General features: G+C 35.1%; 1 protein-coding gene across 1 annotated transcript in view; it reads right to left on the bottom strand.

Moving 5' to 3' along the window:
• Positions 1-1,061: 1,061 nt before the first annotated feature.
• Positions 1,062-13,687, bottom strand: part of LOC150076270 (LHFPL tetraspan subfamily member 3 protein-like) — a 93,578-nt gene continuing 80,952 nt past the window's right edge. The window contains exons 2-3 of the mRNA XM_090387605.1: positions 11,836-12,078; positions 1,062-1,368 (exon numbers count right to left, since the gene is read on the bottom strand). Coding sequence (XP_090243731.1) covers positions 1,184-1,368; positions 11,836-12,078 — 428 coding nt within the window. The 3' untranslated portion in view covers positions 1,062-1,183. The remainder of the gene's footprint in view (positions 1,369-11,835; positions 12,079-13,687) is intronic.

Below are 13,687 nucleotides of genomic sequence, written 5' to 3'. Positions count from 1 at the left end.
TACTGTGATAACTTCAATCCACTCATTTGTTGAAATATAACAAGTAAAATCGTGCTTTGGAAGTTAATTCTTTTAAACAGATTAAAGTTTAAACTGTTTTAATCAGTAGGCATATGTGAGATTAGTTCCATTAAAGAAGGTCAATATTTATAACAAAATATAAAAAGTTTGGAACTTTTTGAATGTGAATATTATTGTTATATATCCAATTAACTCAACTGCATGATTTACAGTTTTTGTTGCTTTATTTTAACAGATGTTATTATCTTGTTTTTACAAATATTTTAACGGAAAGATGCCTCTTTCAAAACAAATATTTCCTCATGATTTCTTTATCTCTAGTTAAAGACAAAGATTATTGCAGTTTCTTTGTAACATAAGAAAGCAGAAACTGATCAAATGACTACTTACACAGGAGAAAAATTTTAGTTTATTAAAAATTACTTTTTCTTTAAATTTATGAACACCTACCCTTAAATGGGCTGTTTATATATATGGTTAGACACCATTAAAAATCACTTTATTTCAAGCTTTGCTGTATTTATTTGATTGCTCTTCTAACTAAATTCCAGAAATAGCACATAATTTTAAAATTCCTTAATAAGTACAGTACCTACAATGAAAGGAGCCAAGGATTTAATATTTTATTAATAATAAATATTTTTATACTATTAAATTTTGCTTATTCATTAGTAGGCTGGACATTTTTATTTTATAATTCTTGTTCATGTTTTAAAATTACGTTTTAAAACATGAACAAGAATTAAAACCAAATATTTTTTCCCAAGTGATTTAACTATCAGTTTATTCAGATTGGTTTTAGCACTTCTTTAATATGAAGGTTGCAATATACAAACAATATATATTATAAACTGGCAGATATACCATTTGTATTCAGTCATTTGTAAAATCATACTCACAGATATTTTTTCATTGAAAGCTTTACTTTATATAATGAAATAATTAATTTTTATCATATATACAGAGCATAAAATCATTTTAAAATAAGAACATTATTCAGTTTAAGTGTAAAAGCAACTCTAATAGATTAAGTTGTGGCTCATGCTTCAGACATAGTGCATTTATTCATATGGTTGCACTATGTAATTATATTATGATGCTTTACACTTTACTTCAGATTATCACATGCTTAACAGCTTGTTTAATAATTCAGTCTGAATTTTCAAAGTTGAAAATTATTTGCAGAGGTACCATAGTTGCTATTTTTAGAACGACCTGTGCGATGGGAAAATTCAGAAAATCTTTCTGGGTCTCCAGATTGAGGCATTAACATAACTGGCTGAAGAGTCATAGACTTTCGAGATGCCATGGACTGGTTATCTGCTATAAAAGCACTGTTTACTTCACCTAAAAGTGAATAGAAAAGAAAGAAAACAGTAAATTTTTTGGGAGGCATAGTAGCAGAAATTTGCTGAAATATTAAAACTGAAATGGTAAAACAATAATTATATAATATCATCCAAAACCTAATGACAAGATTATCTTTTAATTAGAAAAGTAATAAAATTATACATTTTATTAGAAAACACTAAAGAACAGCATATTTATTATTTATCTGTATATTATTTGCTATATAGAGTTAGTTTTATAGAATGTGAAGATGCAAAAATTAAGTGTGCAACTGTACTTACCATTTTCAATTTATGCTAGATATGGACATGGATGTTGCAGTGTTTCATATAGTTACAAGGTTATGTACATAACAGAAAACGAAATAGTACAACTGCATCCAGTGGGTTTAGGGAGGACAGGGGTGGTTGTAGTTGTGGAAGGAATTGGGCAAGGGCAGTCTAACATGGCTTGTAATATATGAAGAGAATATAAAATAAAAATGACAAAGCATAATAAAAGAAAAATGTCGCACAAAACAGCAATATATATATATATATATATCACCTTTTCTGAAATACTGAGCACACAATGCAAAAAACAAACAAAATAATCTCCTTGAATGAATAATGCAAGGAAACTTCAGGATTCATGAAAACCATTTCTTTGTATTAAGGAACTCAATTGAGCTTCTTGAATAAGGAATACACAAATCAGTGGATAGTTGGTTTGTGCATTCCTTATTCAAATAATGACATAGCCATGATTATTAATAGTGGAAAACACTGAAAGGAAGCAAGCTTGTACAGCATCAGCCAACAATAAAGAGAAAAAAATCCACTGTCCATCTCCTCTAATAATTATGTAATGCTTCCTTAAATTTATTCAAGCTACCCACTTCCACTATTCCAGATAGTAGTTAATTCCAACGATCAAATACTCTCTGATTGAAAGCAATTTGTGCACATTTGTCCTGCAGCCATCCTTCTTCAATTTATGTTCCCTTGGGTATGCTGTCTGAGAATACATAAGAATACCATCCTCATTAAGTTTACTTAATCCATTTACAGCCTTAAATACATCAATCAGGTCACCCTGCAAATGCCAAATTTGGCAGAACCAGAGTTTTTATGGTTGCCTAATCCGGTTGCTCTTCTCTACACCTATTCCAAGAGATCCACATCTTTCTGAAAATGAAGCTTCCAGACCTCTATGCAGTAGTACTCAAGATGTGGCCTAACCATTGCTTTATACAATGTGATAATCACCTTGTTCCTTCTGGCAAAATTCCTGTATACCATCAACAGAATCCCGTGAGCTGTTATAGAAGCCTCTCTGCAAAGCTCAGAAGTTCACATTGGACCGTATAATTACCCATAGGTCTCTTCATTCTACATCAACTTGACTGTGGTACCACCTTATTGGTTTTTAATCTGGAATTGCTGCCCATATGCAGTGTCTTGCATTTAGCAATGTTAAACTTCAATTGCCACTTCTCAGCCTATCTGCCTAATTTCACTAGGTCTTGCTGTAGTAGTTTTCTTGATTCATGTCATTAAACACCATGCCAACCCTCTGTATCATCTGCAAGCTTACACAGTAAGCTTGACATGCCATTATCATTAACATATATCATAAACAGTAAGGGGTCCAGCACTAAACCCTTAGAGAGAGACTCCACTAGAAGAAGAGTAGTGCCTATTTTATAACAGCCTTCTGTCTTCTACCACTTAATCAGGAACAGTATTAAAAGCTTTGCAAAAATATGAATATATGATGTCATAATTATTGTTTGCATCCAGCTCCTTTGTTACTGCACCATAGTAGCTAATCAGATTGGTCAGACAGGATTCTCCCTTAAAAAATCCATGCTGTGATTTCCATATAATTCCATTCCTATTAAAATGAACTTACAGTATTTCTTTAACACTGACTCCATCATTTTTCCTGGAACAAAAGTCATGCTTACAGGTTTAAAATTGCACATCTCACTTTGATCTCCCCCCCCCTTTATGAATAAGGACAACATTTGCACATTACCAATCTGAGGAATCTCCTCTACATCCAAGGCTGCACTCATAATTATGGCCAAAGGTTTGTGCAGCTGTTTTGCTGTTTCTTTTAATATAACTGGATAGATCCTACCAGCCCCAGGTGCCTTGTTTTCTTTTGGCTGTAGCAGCTTCTCTTCCACATTCTTCTCAGTTAAAACAAAATCATTTAGCTTCCATTTATAACTTGGTGTACTTCTGATGTTCCCATCCCTAAAAACATCTTAACTAGTGAATGTATATATAAAAAATATTTATTTAGTTTGTTAGAAACCTGAAGAGGATCATCAACAGTTATGCCATGTGTATCTAGTAGGTCATCCCTTTCCTATAGTGTTAACATGAACTAACATACTGTTCACATAACTGATCACTAACACTGCTTGTAGCAATATACAACATTAAAATATATCAATAAATAGCAATCAGTGAAATCTTGTGTGTATAAGTAGTGGAGAGTGAGAAAAATAAATAAATAAAATCACAAAACTACAATTTTAAGGGTTTCATGAAAAATCAGAAAAGGGGAGAAGAATACGAAAAGGACAAAAACAGTAATTTTCCTTCTAAATCAGAAAAGTTGGCAGGTCTGGAAATATTGAAAGAGAGAGGTGTAAAAATATATGATAGTTATTATTTCAAGCTGTTTTTGTTATGGTCATTAAACGTCCATTAATCTGCCATCTAGTTCAAATAAATCCTGATTCATTTTTATGATATACAGAAGTAGAAATTTCCATTTTATCTTACTTAAAATTGACTTTAAAATAAACATAAAATGACAAAATACATATACAAAAGAAAATATACACGGATTATTCTGAAAAAATATTTTATTATAAGAAATACAGTAAATATAACTTGTTATTTCTCATATATCAACTTTTGTTTTTAATGTTTGACTTTTCAACTACATGTGGCTTCAAATTACACTAAGTTCAGCTAAATTATCACTATTGAATGAGAGTTTTTTTGCAAAACAAGTGAACTGGGAATAAGGAAAAAGTTTTGAAAAACAGGTCATAATAAGATATGACCTGTTTGCTTTTTATGTTTTCTTTGATTTTCTTTACTCCAGAAAAAATAATTACCAGTATGCAAATTCATTGATCACTGGCAGTATCAACATACATCACTGTTTGTTTGTGGTATGTTTTTTTTTTTTTTGTGAAATGATGCTGATATACACCATAAGAGTGCAAAGAATGAGAGAGAAAATGAATTTAATCATAATCATTCAAAAATGTAATAAAGATGTGATAAATTCCTTTATCATATCTTTTAAAAATTATATTTTTTTATTTCAAGTGTATCCTCCCATAGCCATATTTACATTATGGTATACACAGTGTCATTATTTTCACATAATGTATTTCTCATTATGAATCAATACATACAAGGAGTGTTTGAAAAGTTAATGATCTGATTATGAAAAGGTAGTGGTACAGTGTTAATTTCTGTACTTCAAATAGTAACTCACCTACTTTCATGCAGTTTCAATAACATCTTTTTTTTTTTTTTCTTTTTAATTACAGTTCCTGAAGCCAACCAAAGTTGTGTGCATGAGGAAATATGGACAAAATCAGTACCATACAGTCATCCAATATTTGGGAAAAAAGGGGACTAATGCAAAAGGCAATTCATGAAGATATGATTACAACAATGGGAGAGGATGTCCCTTCCTATTCCATAGTTAAGAAATGGGCAGTACAATTTAAATGAGAGAGAAAGCCTGTGGAAGACCTGAAACATCCATCACTCCAGAATTTGTTGACAATGTGCATGATCTGCTGATAAGTGATCAACAAGTGACAGTTCAGTACATTACCAGCAATGGGGAATCTCACCTGAATACATAATAACAGAGGTTCTCAGTATGAAAAATATGCCAGCATGACAGGTTCCAAAATTGTTGACAGCAAATCAAAAACACACAACATTTGTCAAGTCAAGTGAACATTTGCATAATTTTTCAAGCAGATCCAATAAATTTAAGGCTTGTAACCATGTATGAGACTTGGCTCCATCACTTGCAGCAGAAGCAGCCTGAACAGTAGAAACACAGCTCCAGAGAAAGCTAAGTCAATTCCATCTGCTGGCAGTTTCACGGCATCAATCTTTTGGGATGCTGATGGAGTATTGCTAGTGGACTGCATTCAGAAAAGCCAAACATTCACAGGGGTATATGAAACAGACCTTGTGAGATTTTTTTTTTTTTTATGAAAACCCCAAAAACGAGAGGAGTATTAGAACCTAATATCTCTTCTGTTTGGGAGGTTGAGAAGATGAGAGAAGATATTTGTTGAATTTCAGGAAACACATATGAAGGAAGGTTGTTCCAGAAAACGGCAGTTGAATGAATAAACGAGGAAGATGAAAAGTAGGTTCAGTGAGTTTGAAGTTGGACAGTAAATGGCTGGTGGTGGCACATGTTCAGACTGTTTTGAAAGACAGTGGGAATTATAGAAGTACTGTAAAAAGGGCATGCAGCAGAAACAGAGAGTGGAGAGACTCTGTTAGAGATGAGTTATTAATTAACCTATTTGCCCTCTTCTGAATGGAATCTAGAAGCCTCAGAGAGATTTTGGGGGCACCGCCCAAGATGTGGGAATAATATTCCATGGTAGGGCAGACTTGCGATTTGTACAGAGTAAACAGCTGTTTGGAAGAAAAGTAATGCCGAGAGCGAAAGACAATACCAAGTTTTTTAGATGCAGAAGAAGCAATATTTTTAATGTGCTTGTGCCAAGAGAGATTAGAAGTCAAGGTAATCCCAAAAGAGATATATCATCTTGCCTAGAAATCGGAGTGTCACTGAAGTTAAGCATAGGAGCAGAAGAAACCTTTTTGCCAGATGTAAGACAGGACTGAGTTTTAGAAGGATTGAAATCAACTAAGTTGTCTTTGCCTCACTGGAGAATTACCTGGAGATCAGCATTTAAGGAATTGGTAGCAGATATTTGAGAAGTTGAAGCTGATTGAGCAGGGCGAGGTTTCTCAAACTGGAAAGTGGAATGTAATGTGCTATCATCAGCAAAACTATGGATAGGATTTCCGGTCAATGGGAAGAAGGTCATTAATATAAAATAGGAAAAGAGTGAGGGAAAGAACTGAACCTTGGGAGACACCAGCATTAGTAAAGAAGTTAGAAGACAGAGAGCCATCTACCATCGGTGAATGGTCAGAGAGAAAACTGAATAACTAATTACAAAAAACAGTTGACTACCATAAGCTGGAAGCTTGTTTAGAAGACCTTTATGGCAAACATGATCCGAAGCATTTGAGATGTCAAGAGCAACAGCTTGTATTTCACCAAACTTTTCCAATGATTTTGTCCATAAATGGGTAACATAAGCCAGAATATCACCAGGATCGACACTGACGGATAGTTTAAGAGTTGGTGGTTAATTGATTTCTCCATTACTTTAGAAAGAGCAGAAGTAATTGCAATGGGAGTGATTTGTCACCATTTTTAGGAACTGGCTGGATATGAGCAAATTTCCAAGTAGAAGGAAAAACGTCTTTGGAATAAGAAAGTGAAAAAAGGTGGCAAAGAACTGGAGTAAGTTCAGGAGCACGGGTTTTGAGAACAAGTGGAGAAATACCATCAGGACCTGGAGCTTTCTTAGCATCCAGATTCATCAAAATCCTTCTGACATCCTTTTGACGGAAGACCACAGGAGGCATTGAATGGAGTGTGTTGGTAATGGTGCGAGACGTTTTGCCAAGATCATTAATATAAGAGTTAAGAAAAATGGGGTGTTAGCAGGTCGGCTTTATCCTTGGCTGAAGTGACAATAGAACCATCTGGTTTTGACCGAGGTGGGAGCAGAGATGGGCAAAAGTTGCGGCCAACAGCTTTGGCGAGAGGCCAGAATGCTCGGCCACCATTACAGCAAGAAGCTAGTTTTCTATTCTTAACCTGTTCAAAATCTAGTTTGGACTGATTAATAACTGCTTTACAATTGTTGCGAGCTGTATTGTAGGCAGAAAATGAAACTGAAGAATTGGAAGAAAGCCAATTATGATATGCAGCATTCTTCTCTTGAGCACATTTATTGGAAAACCAAGGTTTAGATGAAGGGTGAGATTTTAAAGTGGAGTGTGGAATAAAGGATTCCATCCTACAAGAATAATTTCACTGACACGATCTGAGAAAATGTTGACATCAGAAGTTTTGAAACAGTAATCTAACCAAGAAAAAGAAGAAAGGAAATCACGCAGGTCATCCCATTTTGCATTCTTGTAATGCTAAACAAACGAGGTTGGGAATAGCCATGAGATAAAGGCTCCATTGGAGAAGAGACAATCACCAGCTTGTAATCTGAGGTACCTAAAGGACCACTCACTCTTTGACTGTGTACTTAGAAGGGTTGTTTGTGAGAAAAAGATCAAGCATGTTGGCTGTATGGTTAGGATTGTCCAGTATTCTAGTAGGTAAATGAACAATAGGTGCATGGTCAATAACATCTTTTTTTTTTTCCCCCTTTTTAATACAGTTCCTGAAGCCAACCAAAGTTGTGTGCATGAGGAAATATGGACAAAATCAGTACCATACAGTCATCCAATATTTGGGGGGAAAGGGGACTAATGCCAAATGCAATTCATGAAGATATGATTACAACAATGGGAGAGGATGTCCCTTTCTATTCCATAGTTAAGAAATGGGCAGTACAATTTAAATGAGAGAGAAAGCCTGGAAGATAGCCCACACTGTGGAAAATTGCAAAAGCCTCAGCATCTCGACCAGCTGGGTCTGTGTGACAAGAAAATGTAAGCCAGCTGGAGTTGTGAACATTAAAATCACCAAGGAAAATTACCTCACTGTTAGGAAAGTTGGACTGGAGAAAGTCAAGTTGCAATGAGAAGAAGTCAAAGAGTTCAAAGTGATTAGCGGAGTTGGGAGAGCGGGAGAGACAGCGGATGAATTTGACAGAACGAGGTAGAGAGATTTTAAGCCAGAGAAGATCAAAAAGAGGAGATCCCAAATTACCAAGTCTCCGACAGTTTGCATGAAAATGTCAAAAGAATCTTGTTTCAGGACAATGCACCTGCTAACAAATGTGTCATTGCCATGGCTGCACTGCATATGTGCGGCTTTGAAATCTTGAACCATTTTCCCTCCGACAATGATATCATTGCTGCAGTAGATGCATTCCTGGAGGCCCAAAAGAAAACTCTTTACGGTTGAAATCAATGCATTGCTACATCAGTGAGAAAAGTGTATCAACTCCAAAGGGGACTACATTGAAATGTAACGTGTTACTAGACTCCTCAAATAAAGCCTTCATACTGTGGCCTTTTCAGACAGCCCTCATAATAAGCACAGGCAGACGTAAAAATAATTCTTTGTACTGAACTTACCATCAAACTATTTCGTTCAAATGAATCTGGATAATCATCAAGAAAATTGTCCAGGAATAGAAATATCTTCATTATACGAAAATTTGCTTTAAGTAACGATAGTTGTTATAATTTTACTTTATCTGCACAAATATGGGTTGTGTAGATAGTTTTTGGCTGATGCAGCAAAAGCCTAGTTTCCTTGCATCTTATGATCTATTTAATAGTAACTTAAAATTTGCCTAAGAAAATTGGTTGAGTTGTTATAAGACACTTGAATGCTTTGAAAGTCTTCCCCATCCTTTCTGCACATCTACGACACATTAATTGGTCATTACTGTGCTTGTGGTTACGTCTCAAACAGAATACATTTTGATATTGAAGTGTTTGGTGAAGGCCACACTCTGCAACAAAATTTCTCATATTCAACAGTATTTCTCATATCTTTTCTTTAGTTGGCAACTAAACATAATCTGATAAGAGAAATACTGTATGTCAGGGGTGGCCAACTTAATTTGTGATGCAATCTTTTTTTTCTTCAAAATGTGCCACTATCTACCATCTCAAGAATTTCATTGCCCATAGTTAATAAAGTTAATCAACACATATTGAAAAATGTTGTTTATAAATTTTAAAATCATATGTATTTAAATTTTTAATTTATGTGAAGTTTGTGTCTTCACGTCATCTGCCAAGCTTTCAAAATCGGGGATATATTGGGATAAGGCCAACCGTAAAGAATCTTCTGTATGCAAGTCCATAAGAGTAGAGCGATTCTTCGTCTTTGTTTGTTTCAAATGCAAAAAGGCTGATTCACATAGATATGTTTTAACTGACTACTATTTTGGTGAACGAAACATTCCTTCCTTTGTATAATATATACAAGTTAATATTATTTTTTTATATATCTTTTATATTACCTTAAGTATACAAATATACTCAGTATGAACATTTGTTAAATATATATATATATATATATATATATATATATATATATATATTAAATCAGATAAAATTCGTATATATATATAGCAAATGCTTCATAACTTATAGGCTGAATTCTACAGTTAAAAAACAAACAAAACCCTTTATTACAAGCATGAGTCCAAACTGAGCTAGAGGGCATTAAAAATTATACACAATAATATCAACTGAACAAGGAAATCTTAGGCCTGTGTTACACAGCTCTTCAAAATAAGCAGCCATAAGCATATGAATTTCTGTTCATTTACATATAAGCTTATGCCCATCATATTAGAGACTGCATACTCCACTAGTGCCTGGTTGAACACAAGACTGCTTGACAAGCTACACTGCCGTAACTATTCTTCTGAGTTTACTTCCATTGTGTGTGTAAAATAGATACTTCAAATAATAAATTTGCTAGTTTGCATAAAAATCAGATAAAGTCTGATTGTAAGTACCTACCTAAGGCAATGGTCAGGCCACACCTAGAGTACTGTATACAGGTCTGGAGGCCTCATTTCAAGAAGGATGTAGAGCTGCTGGAACGAGTACAGAGAAGGGCAACAAGATTAGTGAATGGAACAAATGGGTGCTCTTATGAAGAAAGGCTTAAGTTTTGCAAATTACAGTATCTGGAGACTAGGCACCAGCGAGGTGATCTGATAGAGGTGTATAAAGCATTGAATGGTTTGAGCATGCTCAATGCTGATGGGATTCTTCTTCTCGCTCAGAATAATCACCTGAGAGGGCATAAATTCAAATTGAGGAAAGACAGATGTAGGATAGACGTGCGGAAATTTGCCTTTAGCCAGCGAGTGGTTGGTTGGTGGAACAGACTTCCATCCCTTGTCGTGGAAGTTGATAGCCTAAATAAGTTTAAGGCTCAGCTGGACAGGTATTTTGAACGAACAGAGGGGTGAAGTGGAAGTGGGTTTTTTTTTTTTTTTTTTTTTTGGCTGATGCTGCATAAGCTTGCTTTCTTGCATCAAATGCCTCTACTAATGCTAATGCTAATCCCAAAGGGAAAAAATCAAAAGCTCTGATCTAGTGATCTTTTAAAACACTGATCCCCCCAGTTACTGTTTGTCACACAATAATACCATTCTATCCAGTCCTCCATGGTGGGAAAGTCACATCAAGAAAATATCTGGCAATACAACTGTAGTGTGTGGATATAGTAGTATGATCACGTAGCAAGACATTGATTCCTACAGCTAACAATACATCTTCCTGCGGTGCCTCTGTAGCCAGGTGGGAAGGAGCAGCAGTGCGTAGCACACGCTTCTTGATTAGACCGGGGTTCAAGCCCGTCACCACCAAATACAGAGGATGCGGAAAGGTCAGGGAATGACCACCGCATATCCCGGAGCAATATGGCCTTAGTTGCTAATGCTCCTAAAAACCAAATAACAAACAACATCTTCCTGCAGTTATAGTAGGTCCTCTCTTAAACTGCAAGTACCTGCCCTGAGATATGCAAGTAACATATAGTATACAAACTAAGAAGATGGTTGTTTATGATCCCAGTGCAAATGATTGCAAAAATAGATGCTCATCATATATACTTCATACATTCCAAGAGTTTCCCCTCAGTTATGTGTACACATGCAAAGATTTAAATCACTGTGTAATATGTGCGTAATCACCCTAGTTATGATGAACAGAGCCTTTCTGCACATCTTCCACTGACAAAAACTGTTCTTGAGGACATGCATCAGCTGGTAGCAATGCTTGTGTTTATTGAAGGTGGTATGGATAGGGCTGCTGCTATTCTAAAGTCTACTGTGCACTCTTATACGGAACACCAATTACAACAAATATACAGGATACCAGTGTGAGACTATTTCCAGAGATTTGTTGTCTAATAGTGTCAGCGAAAGCCTGTTGGTACACTACAAATAGGAACAGTGGTGTGTATGGTACTACTCTTCTTATTGTCACTGAGTAGAAACTGCATTCTTCACACATTGCTATACATGAGGTGTATATCTGTCAATTTCTGCTCAGCAACACACAGACACCAATGAATTCTACAAAAAACTAGACAAATAACTGAATATTAGATATTATTCTCTTTCATAAAACTAAATATACCTTTAATATATCCTAGTATATTTTAAATTACCTTTATATGTTGAACCATTAGACAGTACTTGTTCTGGAAGTTTCACATGTCTTGTGCCAAGAACAAAAGCAAGAGCAGCCAACACAACACAGTCACAGATACCAATTATAGCCAGTATGTATGCCCATCTGATTCCACACTGACCAATACTGTATTTATCTGTTTCAAGTCCACAGACTCCCCTGACAACGTCTACATCCCATCCTGCTGGAAATGTCAGAACTCCCACAATCATGCAGATAGCTTAAGATAAGAAATATTAAAATAAAGTTATTTACTGTTCAAATTAGATCAGTTTTTTTTTTTTTTTTTTTTTTTCCATGTTTAATTAAAATGTCATAATTTAGGTAAAAAGTAAAATCTACTTTTTATCTGAAAATAATATTTATTTATTTAGTGAAAATAAATCATGATTTATATGGTTTACCTATAAAACAGGTGCTCATTATAGTCAGAAAATATTTTTAATTACGGTTCCAGATGACTAGATTTGTTCCCCACGTAAGGAATTGTATAGGGAATTACTGTCATTCCGATTGCACAAAATATATTACAAATCTGTTTATTCAATTTTCTATGAACTCCCTATCCATGGACCTATTTATCCCAGTGTGTAAACTCCAATTAGCCAGATTTCTCTTTTATCTTTTTCAGAGCAAGTCTTTAAATGTAAATGCCTGTTGCCTGAGATATGTAAATAGCCAAAAAGTTTGGTAAAATGATCTTATTAATTCTTGAACATGTAGCATAGTTAAATATTGAGTGGGATTTACAACAGAAATCTTTTCAGCATGCATACATCAAGTTTTGATTTGTTATTCTCATTTGTCATGTGTACCGAATATGACAAAATTTGAATGTGTGAACCTTAAATTTTGCTATAAACTTGGAAAGTCCACTTAGAAACATGTGATAGGTTCATTACAGTTTACAGAGTTGTTACAATAAACTGTAATGATGAAAAAAAAAAAAAAAACAGCTTTTTTGTGATTGATTTGAAAAGATTTTGTGAGGGAAATTTTTTGCTAGAAGATGAAAAAAGATGCAATCATCAGTCAACACTCACAAATGACCAAACATCAATAAAGTAGACACTCATTTGATTCAGTTAAATTGACTGAGGATTTGGGTATGATGCAAGTAGCACCAAGTTTGTTCCATGCATTCTTACTTGAGATCAAAGACAGGCTCGTGTCCTTATAAGAGGGGGCATCAAAAAGTTCATACCCTTACCTAGAAATAATAGCCCTAGAAAGGTGAACCTTCACAGGAACTTTAATCCTTCTGTCCTTTAATCCTTTATGTCTCCATGTATAGTGACACATTTCTCCCATCTATGGATCAGTCATTTAATCAGTTGCCTTGATCACAGAATCTGCACTTTTTGCCTGGAACCATGATTCCGCTTTATTAATGACTTCCTGAGACAAATCAAAGCGCCGTCCACGCAATGGTTTCTTCAATTCTCGAAAGAAGAAGAAGAAGTCTGATGGTGCTAGATCAGAAGAATAGGGTGGGTGCTGCAGCAGTTTGAAGCTGCACTGGGCAACAAAGTGATGGCAACGACCATGTGAGCCAGTGCATTCTCTGACAGAAGACGGACACCTTTGGTTAACATTCCACACCTTTTCACCTTCAAAGCATCATATAGCATAACTTTTTAAAAAGATTTATGTAGTATTCTCTGGTAAGTGGAACCACGAGGTAGGTAATCTCCTTTTCTGTCCCAAAACACGGACACCACCTTCTTTGCAGATGCAGTGGTCTTTGCCTTTTTGGGAGGTGGGGAGGTGGTGTGCTTCCACTGCTTTGACATGTCTTTAGTCTCCGGATTGTACTGATACACCCAGCA

This window comes from Mastigoproctus giganteus, chromosome 13, assembly GCF_048544385.1.
Source record: "Mastigoproctus giganteus isolate SK-2022 chromosome 13, ASM4854438v1, whole genome shotgun sequence".
In the NCBI taxonomy this organism is placed as follows: domain Eukaryota; kingdom Metazoa; phylum Arthropoda; class Arachnida; order Uropygi; family Thelyphonidae; genus Mastigoproctus; species Mastigoproctus giganteus.
This window is presented reverse-complemented; position numbering and strand designations above follow the sequence as displayed.